Below are 10,893 nucleotides of genomic sequence, written 5' to 3' on the forward strand. Positions count from 1 at the left end.
TTCTGGATCAGGCCCCTGCAGACAAGAGGCAGGGAACACCTGTCTCCACCTGGTTTGATAATTGTGCTGGGGCTTAGGTATGAGATTAAGCATCTGGAAGCCTGCCTGATGCAATGATACACATGACCAGAGACAGAAACTTAGGTACTTATTGAGCTTAGATGCCTACACGGTTAGGGGAAGGGCAAGTGGGAGTTTTGTGCATCACAGTAATGCACAAATCTGGGCCATTCTGCCTAAATTCTTCCTTTTGTTTTGAACAGGTATTCATAGTTCGTTATGAACTATGATGCCAAAAGCTAAGGTGTTTATTAAGACAAAATAAGGCACTCTCAGACAGGAAAAGCCTTCAAATTATTTTAGTAGTATGAGAGAACAGAAACTTTTCTTTGTACTGAACAGTCTATTAGGTTTATTACTACTATTCATTATTTATATTACACAAGCACACAAAGGACCCCAATTAGGATAGGGGTTCTGTTACGGCACTGTACACGGTATTGCTTTGAGAACTAAAGAATTCCTTAACAGTTAACGTATAGGAGAATTAAAAGTCCAAGGTTTTCTCCAAAGCAGACACTGACTGCCAATCATAATGGCTTACATAAGTATCTCTTGGAGGCAATACATTAGCAATAAAAAAAAAATGAAGATACTCACATAGTACAAAGTATAAGATACAACAGTTTAAGAAGGAAAAAACAAAATGATCGATTATATGTTTATCCATTTTATGATAAAACATCCATCATTACAAAAAATACTTATTATCTATCTGTAGCTGATAGGTTGAGAGTGAAAGTGATTTGTACCTTAATAGCAACTCCTCTGGTTTCTGGAAATTCCAGAAGATGGTATGTCAATTCTTCAATCCTGTTAATAGAGACTCTTCGGTTAGAAGATCTTCGTAAGGCCTGAACTAAAGCCCGTGTTCTGTTATCAATACTCACTCTTGCAATTATCTAAAAAGATAAACAGATATGTATATTAAGAATATGAAACTGCTCCAAGAAGATAAATACAAATCTTGACGTGACTTTTTTCAAATTTTTGTTTTCTTAAATTACTCCAAGAAGAGATGAATGGCTTATAGTAGAATACCACTAGAGGCTTCAAGGAAGATGGTTTTTTGTTTCAGAGTAGCAGTTTTTTTGTTTGGGTTTTTTTTTTTTTTTAACTGAACTGATCTCCGGTTTTTCATTTATGTAAATTAGAAGAGACTATTATAAATCTGGCTCACAGTAACAGTCCTTCAAATATCTTGGTTCAATGTTTCACCTATGCAGGTGAGATTTCAATATAGCTTTGAACTTATAACATTATAAGGCTATAACATGCCTCTGACAAACTATAGCAGCTAAAAAACCCAGTATTTGTAAACACTAAGCAAATACTTGCCTTTTCTCTCTGAAGAGACAAACGCTTTTCTTTCCCTTCTGCAGTTTTGATCTCTTTGCTGCCATCCTCTTCATTTTTCAAAGACTCTTCGCGTTCTTGTGGTTTATCTTTTGAAGCGGCCTTTGTCTCAAATCTCAACTTGGGGACCAGACTGCCTACATAACTGTCTACAAAAGCTTGAACACTGTTACTAGGGTATGAAAGGAAGCTTGCAATGCTCTTTTTAGTGGAAGTTGGAAGAGCAGTATTTGTCTTGTCAGCATCTTGAATCTCAGCTGCAGAAATTAAAGCAGATGCTGAACTCATCCTATTTTCATTACTCATTATGTCACTTTCTGGTGAAGCAAGTTTATTTCTGAGTTCGTTCTTAGAGTCTTGTAGAAAAGCATTTCCTTTTTTCTCTTGATCCATAACAGTATTATTCCCAAAGTACCAGTTGATATGATTGGCTAAAAAGTTGTAAGTCTCTCCAAAATTTGTCATGAAGTAGCTTACATGAAAAAGGTTGTTTTTAATATCTCCAGAATCTTTTAAAGCATCTTGATTAGCGCCACTTCTACTTATCAATGTAGACTCCGAGTTTTCATCTGTGTGAACAAAGTTCTTTACAGCTAGACTATTGTAATCTCCCTGAGCTCCAGCACATGTAGTTTGTTTATCATTTTCTAGGTTTACCTGGAGATTGTTTTCCTGAACATTATTTTCAAATCCTTTCCCCAACGTGCCAGAGTTGGGCTTGAATCGAGCTATTCGTGCAAGCAGTTCACTGTGAGTGTCAGAAACAACCTTTGAAACAGATTCAAAAGTGTTCTTAATTCGTGACATACGATTACTCACTTTTGTTAGTCCCTTGGGAGAAGAAGTGCTATGTTTAGAAACTCTATAATACAAAGAGTCATGGCTATAAATGTGTTTACTACACTCCAGTGTTTTGCTTCTGGTCCATTTACATTGAGTTTTGCTTGTATGAAAAACTCTAAGTGGAATACCATGACTAATCCTCCAATAAAGTTTAGGTCTACACAAGTAGTACAGCCGCTTGTTTCTCTGCTTCCCCCAAAGGATTCTTGTGTTAATCAGGAGATAAAAATATGCATTTAAAGGCAAATTAACTGACATTACTTATAAATATTTATATCTTTCATATGTTGGTTCTTTACTTCACTCCAGAAAGCTTATCTCAAAAAAGTCACACTTCATGATGTTACCTGAAATGGAAAAACGTTACTAAGTTAAAATAAAGATTAGGAGTAGTTTACAAATGAATACAATTTAGTTCTCTTTCTACTTAAATAGGGAACATACATATGGAAATGAGGCAAGTTCTTAGGGGTACTGTATTGCTCAGAGTATTTGGTAATGACATGCAGAACCTTCCCACTTTAAGTTATTAGTTTAAATGCACCCCAAGGCAATAAGCAGCAACTCAAAATATTTGGTTGCCTATCATAGAATATCAGGGTTGGAAGGGACCTCAGGAGGTCATCTAGTCCAACCCCTTGCTCAAAACAGGACCAATCCCCAACTAAATCATCCCAGCAAGGGCTTTGTCAAGCCTGACCTTAAAAACTTCAAAGGAAGGAGATTATATCACATCCCTTGGTAACGCATTCCAGTGCTTCACCATCCTCCTAGTGAAAAAGTTTTTCCTAATATCCAAACTAAACCTCCCCCACTGCAACTTGAGACCATTACTCCTTGTTCTGTCATCTGCTACCACTGAGAACAGTCTAGATCCATCCTCTTTGGAACCCCCTTAAAAGTAGTTGAAAGCAGCTATCAAATCCCCCCTCATTCTTCTCTTCCGCAGACTAAACAATCCCAGTTCCCTCAGCCTCTCCTCATAAGTCATGTGTTCCAGTCCCCTAATCATTTTTGTTGCCCTCTGCTGGATGCTTTCCAATTTTTTGCAGTGTGGGGACCAAAACTGCACCCAGTACTCCAGATAACGCCTCACCAATGCCAAATAGAGGGGAATGATCACATCCCCCGATCTGCTGGCAATGCCCCTACTTATACAGCCCAAAATGCCATTGGCCTTCTTGGCAACAAGGGCACACTGTTGACTCATATCCAGCTTCTCATCCACTGTAACCCCTAGGTTCTTTTCCGTAGAACTGCTGCCGAGCCATTTGGTCCCTAGCCTGTAGCGGTGCATGGGATTCTTCCATCCTAAGCGCAGGACTCTGCACCTGTCCTTGTTGTTGATAGGAAATCACAAGGTAGCCCCCATACAGTTTTTAATAGACAGGTGAGCAGAGACCAAGGGTAACATGGAACTGTCATCCCTAAAAATGATTTTTCAAATCAAGGTATTGCATGTTTTCTGTGAATATATAGTTGACTTTACACTTTACGACTGCAAATCTAGCACATTCCACCAATAAAAATAATATATTGAATACCTTTCATTCTGAATCTTATAAATCTCATACAACCTATACACAGAGATTTAACACACCACTGAAGGACCAACACTTCTGGAGTGAAATGCAACAGTTTGAATAAAATACTATACAATAGCTGCTACATCAGCTGAAACTGTAGGAAGAACTCAGGCAGGCAGATCATTACTTCAACTAGAATTTGGCCCAAACATCAGGGTTTAACACCTCCGTTCTTGTGAGTACTGCCATAAGTAGTCAGGACATGGTTTGCAAAAGCTGAGGAAGCCATATTCTGAGGTGCATGGCTGCAGGCAGGTGAGTGATGCACATGCACAGCATACAGATACAGAGACTGTATACAGAGAATACAGAGATATGGTATACAGTACACACATTCATACACAGTATAAAGAAAAGGAGTACTTGTGGCACCTTATCCAGCGAGAGGTATACATAGGTGCTACTTAGCTATCACATACCCAATACGTGCTACAAACACAGTGACGAGAACACAAGTCACTCACTGATGGTATAAGCACCACAACACACAGACAGGGCACGCACGCTGTATAAACACAGAGAGGTACGTGCATGATATACGGAGGACATGATACATGGCATATGCACACACAGGACACAAATACGCCGTCTAAAGACAGTGATAAACATGGTCTAAACACGGCGATGCACACAAACGCAGGACAAAGAGATAGGCACCCAGTGACATGACACATGCACGTAGACACAGCGCCATACATGGTATAAACACGTAGTGTGACACGCGGGGCAGAATGAGGACACACCCAGCGTGACACGCGGGACGGGGGAAGAGGGCACACCGAGGGATACACACCCAGTGTGACATGCAGGGCGGGACAGAGGGCACAGCCAGGGATACACACACAGTGACACACGGGGCGGGGCAAGACACACCCAGGGATACACGCGCAGTGCGATACGCGGGGCGGGGGGCGGGGCACGGCACACCCTGGGGATACACCCACCCTGAGACAAGCCTGTCAGTCTCGCTTCTTCGCCCTCCCGTCCACAGACGTGCCTGGCATAGTCTCAGGGACGCCGGTCAGGCAAGAGTCCCGGCCCGCGCTGAGCGGAGCCCGCTGACACTTACCCCGGGAGGACCCGGCCCCAGGCTGGCGCGGGGCGGCACCGGTTGGGCTCCGCTCCCCTCTAGCAAGACCCTGAGGAGGCCCCGCGACCTGCCGCCGCCCCTCCCAGACAGGGGCAGCGCCGGGGCCGTTCCCCGTCCCTCCTGGCGCGCGGGCCGCGGCGGGTCCCTCCCAGCGGCGGAGGGGCCTGGAGACCGGCTCAAAACCACCGCCCGGCCCGGAAGCGGAGGCAGGCCAACGCGCATGCGCCGGCACCCGCTGACGCTTCGCTCGCTGAGGGGCGGTGCGTGTCGTCTCTTCCGCCCAGCCCTGCGTGCGTGGCCGGGCGCCGGCCCCGCCCCCGGCCCCGCCCCCACGGCTGGCCGGGGCGGGAGGCTGCAGATGGGCGCCCGCTCCTTGCCCAGGCTGAGCGCGTCGCCCAGCGCAGGGCCGCTGAGACGGCAGAACCCGCAGCCGTCCCGTGGTCCTAGCAGCCGATCAGACCCTGGGGGCTCTGTGCAGGCTGGGCCACCTGGCAGCCCCGGGTGGCTCTGTTACATAAGACTGGCCATGCTGGGTAGCCCGCTGGTACAGCTGCTCCAGTAGCCTGGCTCCTAACAGTGGCCGGTGATTTGGAGGGAACGAGCAGGGCAATTTGTCCAGTGCCCTGCCCCCTGTCCTAGCTTCTGGCACTCACAGCATAGTGTTGTATCCCTGACCATCTTGGCTAATACCCACTGATGGACTGTATCGCATTCTTTTTTCAAAACCCAGTTGCACTTTTGGTCTTCGCAATATCCCGTGGCAAGGAGTTCCATGGTTGACTGAGCGTTGTGCGAAAAAGTACTGCCTTTGGCTTGTGTTAAACCTGTGCCTATTTATTTTGTTGGGTACCCATTCGGTGGTGTTATGTGAAGGAGTAAATAACACTTCCTTATTCACTTTTTCCACACCAGACCTGATTTTATAGACCTCTATCATATCCCCTCTTAGTCATCTCTTTTCCAAGCTGAAAAGTTCCCGTCTTGTTAATCCCTCTCATATGGAACTTCTCCCCAGCTGCAGTGCCTCCAGCCCTGCCCCTTCCCATGGAGGAGATCAGATTTCATGGTCTGTGACATGTTTTTCCCATCCGTGAATTTTTGTAGCCCTTCTCTGTACCTTTTCCAATTTTAAGGTATCTTTTTAGTGATAGGTTTCAGAGTAGCAGCTGTGTTAGTCTGTATCCACAAAAAGAACAGGAGTACTTGTGGCACTTTAGAGACTAACAAATTTATTAGAGCCTAAGCTTTTGTGGGTTACAGTTTGTATGGCAACTTCCTATATCTTCTTACTATATGTTCCATTCTATGCATCCGATGAAGTGGGCTGTAGCCCACAAAAGCTTATGCTCTAATAAATTTGTTAGTCTCTAAGGGGCCACAAGTACTCCTGTTCTTTTTAGTGATAGGGTGACTAAAACTGCACACAGTATTCAAGGTGTGGACGTACTATGGATTTACATAGTGGCATTGTGATATTTTGTCCTATCTTTCCTAATAGGTCCTAACATTCTGTTAGCTTTTTTGACAACAGCTGCATGTTGAGCAGATGTTTTCAGAGAACTATCCACAATGATTCAAAGATCTTTCTTGAGTGGTAACAGCTAATTTAGATCCCATCATTTTGTATGTAGAGTCGGGATTATGTTTTCCAATGTGCATTACTTTGCATTTATCAACATTGAATTTCATCTGCTGTTTTGTTGCCACTCATCTAGTTTACAGAGTAGCAGCCATGTTAGTCTGTATTCGCAAAAAAGAAAAGGAGTACTTGTGGCACCTTAGAGATTAACAAATTTATTTGAGCATAAGCTTTCGTGAGCTACAGCTCACTTCATCTAGTTTAGTAAGAGTTCTGTGTAACTCTTTGCAGTCAGTTTTGGGCTTAACTATTTTGAGTAATTTTGTATCATCTGCAAATTATACCACCTCCCTTTTACCAGATCATTTATGAATATATTGAACGGCACTGGTCCCAGTACTGTTCCCCGGGGGACATCACTATTTACTTGTCTCCATTCTGAAAACTGACCATTTATCCGTACCCTTTGTTTCCTGTCTTTTAACCACTTAGTGATCCATGAGAGGACCTTCCCTCTTCTCTCCTGACTTCTTATTATGCTTATTATGCTTGGTGATGGAGCTTGTCAAAGGCTTTCTGAAAGTCCAAATACACTATATCCACTGGATCACCCTTGTCCATGTGTTTGTTGACTCCCTCAAAGAATTCTAATAGATTAGTGAGGCATGGTTTCCCTTTACAAAAGTTGTGTTGACTCTTCCTCAACAAACAATGTTCATCTATATGTCTAATAATTCTCTTTACTATAGTTTCATCCAATTTGCCTCTGAGGTGCCTCATCTGTGTCAAGTCTTTATAGATTAGAACCCAGGTTGTAGTTCAGGCTGGAGACCATTGCGGAGTCTGTGGATCTATTGAGGCACTTGGTATGGGCAGGTGTGAGCCATGTGTGTCAGATTTTCTTACCTAGGTCCACTTTGCATGCAGTGTCAGATGCAGCTTCCACATGATGATCATGCTCAGTCATAGATAAATTGACCTGCGCAGGCTTGACCTACACATGATGAAAATGTGGATGATTTTTTTCATAGATGAGATGGCACTATCTCCTTCAACTGTAAACTCAAAGGGGACTTAAATGTTAGGCATTCATAGCACTGACTTAGGTGACCAGGCTCCTACAATAGAGAAAAGCTAAGCACCTCTGAACGGGATCTACAAAAGCAAGCATGTTGAGCAGAGAATCACCTAACCTAGTCAATATCAAATGCTAAAGGGTGGCATGGAGGGAAGGCATGATGAGGGCTAAACCACTGCCTTTCAAAGGGACTTAAGTACCTAAATGCAGACCGGGGGAGGTGCAGATCTCAGTGTAAGATTCATAGCTGCGAACCTTCTTCTGGAGATAGGCACTTAAACTCTTTCTCAACAAATACCAAGGAGGTGATGTTGGTTGGTGGTAGTGTTCCTCTTTTTCTCAGTAGTCCAGAGATTTGTTGTAGAAATCTGGATCTTTTTGAGCATTTAAAACTAAAGAGAAAGGAAAATCAAAGTCCTTCTCAATTCTCAAACAAAAAAAAAAAGGGATATATTTGCTGAATAAATTAGTAATGATTATTTCACCCAGGGCTTGTCTACACTGGCCTACTAAATTGGCACCACTGCTATTGATGCAGTGGCATTAATTTAGTGGGTCTGGTGAAGATGCAATAAATCGATGGGAGAGCGCTCTCCTGTCGACTTCAGTACTCCTCCTTCCTGAGAGGCGGAAGCTAAGTTGGCAGGAGAGCATATTCCACTGACAGCGTGTGGGGTAGATGCTGCATTAGGTCAATGTAAGCTGTGTCGCTCAGGAGGGTGATTTTTTCACACCCCTGAGTGACATAACTTACATTGACTTAAGTGGCAGTGTAGGCCCAGCTTGATGGTTCAGTTCTAGAAAACTCATGAGATCACCAAGGCAGCATGGCTATAGGTCTTCAAAGGGAAAATGTCAACCAGTTTATGCTCTCTAATATCTTTAAAGAATAGACACCGCCCATGCAGCATCCCTTTAGGATGCATGTTATGTATAGGAATGTAAATAGTCTTTAAAAAAAGTAGCCATTTAAATATTAAAATTGTATTGTTTAAACATTTAAACGTTAAGGAGTTCACAACATAGGCAGGGAACTAGGATGTGTGTGGTGCAGCAGCACCCCCACATTTTATGCAGGACTCTACTTCAGCCCTGCGCTCGGAATCCCAATTGCCAGCCCTACTGGATCCATTACATATTATAATAGATATATAGTCAATTAAGATATATTAATTATTAGCTGAAGTAAGCTACTTTGCATCGACCTAGTTGTGCATATGTCCACTTAAATTTGTCTCCCACCAATATAAGCTCCCCGTTATGCTGCCATAATAATATCATCTCTCTGAGTGGTATGAGCCACGGTTGATGTACTGAGGTCGTGCAAGTGTAGACACTGAGTTCTCTGTGCCGATCCTAACAGTCCTCCAACAGCTGTCCCACCATGCCCAACACTGACCGCTCTGGTCATAATTTTGAACTCCACTGCCCAGAAATCATGCAGACTGGAAGGCCCCAGGTCCCTTTAAAGCCCTGCAAATTTCTGAAGTGCCTTTTCCTGATTGTCCAGGTTGGTGAGCAAACCTAACAGCTCTCCATTGTGCAGACCATGCCAGCTACTTGCTCCAAATGTGCTCCAGCTTGGGGTAGACAGAAGATACTGGATCTTCTGGGCCTAAGGGGAGAAGAGTCTGTGCAAGCACAGCTATGGATAGCCATAGAAATGTAAACATTTATAAGCAAATTGGGGATGCAGGAAAAGGGGTACAACTGGGACCAGCAGTAGTGCCGTGTGAAAGTGAAGGATCTATGGCAGGAATACCAGAGAGGCCAACAGTCAATCCAGTACCAAGCTGCAGACCTGCTGCTTTTACAAAGAGCTGCATGCTATACTTGGCAGAGAAATCATCCTTTTCCCCAATGATTCCGTTCTTGCAGCTCTGCAAATACTGGAGGATTGTGTGTCCTGTGCTTGCAAAACTCATGACAATAGTGCAGACGTGCAGGCTCCATGCTTTTGTAAGAGAGGGTGGACAGTGAGGAGGGCCATGTGGGATTTTGTAGGATTTTGAAAAAAAATACATGAAAATTATGGGATGGAGACAGTTGCACACCTTGATCCCAGTCACCCCTGTACAACTTGTTTCTGCCCCACCATGTGTTGCTAAAACTTCCCAAAGGAGAAGGCGCTGAATGGTTGCCCACTGGAATACCTACTCCTGGAGCACTACACTGTGTATCTATACAAGCGGTCCTGTTGAGTACCTGCACTGCCAACACAAGGAGCCAAGTGTGCACATACCCAAGCTATATACTAATTGCAGCTACTTTATGCTGACATAATTTGCATCAATCAAAGTTTGTGTAGTAGACATGGTCTAGTTAGCTGCTTACTTTTAACACTATCTTCTAGGCTTTTTGTTAACTCATTGGTCTGTTCAAGTGGTACCCCATGTATTACCCCCTTTGTTTCACTCAAACATTTTGGTAGATGGCAACTTATTTTAACTTTCCCTAAACTTTTAGTTTGTTAGGAATTTATCTGCCTACTCTTTGTATTTACATGCAGCTAAAATATCCCTATCTTGCATTTTTCTGGCTTCTACTATATCCCCTATGCTTTCTTAAAACTAGTCATATCTACTTTCACAGTGCTAACGTCACCTATTCTTGTTTCCTTTGGTAGTGGCCTTAGTTATAATATTTTGGTTTATTTATTTTCTCAGCTTTGCTTTTTTGACTATGTCACCATCATTTCAGTCTGCTTCTACTTTTTTCCTACTTTGTATCCATTTGCCCTCTCTACTAAGCTCCTCTTCATTTTCTGGAGTTACCCCTCCCGCCCCAAAAAAGTAAGATGATCTTCTATGGCACTCCATAGCCAGCCCTGGCTCTAGTACTCCTCCCATCCCAGCCTCCTAACAACTCTCATTAACAGCTCTCAGACTGAGTTCACTCCGGACTTTTATAAGGCTTGCTTCATACTACAAGGACACCCATCAAGTATGTCCGTTGTAGCTTTCTGTTCCATTCCTCCAAGTGAAGGTTCCTTGGTAGTTGACTCTGAGTATCTGATAAAAAAAATCAATACTTCTAGCTGGGTTAAATGCGTCATGGTTCTTTCCCCTTAGTCATAAGTAAGTCTGGTTCTTTAGTTTCAACTCTCCTGTTCCTGTATTGCCAACCTTCCACTTGTGGTGTCTGTGGCAACCATTTGTGAATCTGGTTGTCCAAAAAATTTTTTTCTTGGATGCCGTGCAGTGTTTGAACTTGCTCTTCCAGACCTTGTATGATCTCCTCCAATATGGCTACCATCTTGTACCAGAAATTTCTTCTGGCTTGTGGCAGAAAGGAAAACAAC

General features: G+C 43.4%; 1 protein-coding gene across 3 annotated transcripts in view; it reads right to left on the minus strand.

The window, feature by feature from the left end:
• PNPLA8 (patatin like phospholipase domain containing 8) overlaps positions 1 to 5,349 on the minus strand; it is a 67,798-nt gene extending 62,449 nt beyond the window's left edge. For 2 of the 3 annotated variants that reach the window (XM_043494908.1, XM_043494906.1), the window contains exons 1-3: positions 4,915 to 5,178; positions 1,399 to 2,606; positions 813 to 962 (exon numbers count right to left, since the gene is read on the minus strand). In XM_043494908.1, the coding sequence (XP_043350843.1) occupies positions 813 to 962; positions 1,399 to 2,517 (1,269 nt within the window). In that variant the 5' untranslated portion in view covers positions 2,518 to 2,606; positions 4,915 to 5,178. Of the gene's footprint in view, positions 1 to 812; positions 963 to 1,398; positions 2,607 to 4,914 lie in introns of all 3 variants that reach the window. The other variant, XM_038407411.2, reaches the window with a different exon arrangement.
• Positions 5,350 to 10,893: the final 5,544 nt, after the last annotated feature.

The sequence above is a fragment of the Dermochelys coriacea genome, chromosome 1 (assembly GCF_009764565.3).
Source record: "Dermochelys coriacea isolate rDerCor1 chromosome 1, rDerCor1.pri.v4, whole genome shotgun sequence".
Taxonomy (NCBI): Eukaryota; Metazoa; Chordata; order Testudines; family Dermochelyidae; genus Dermochelys; species Dermochelys coriacea.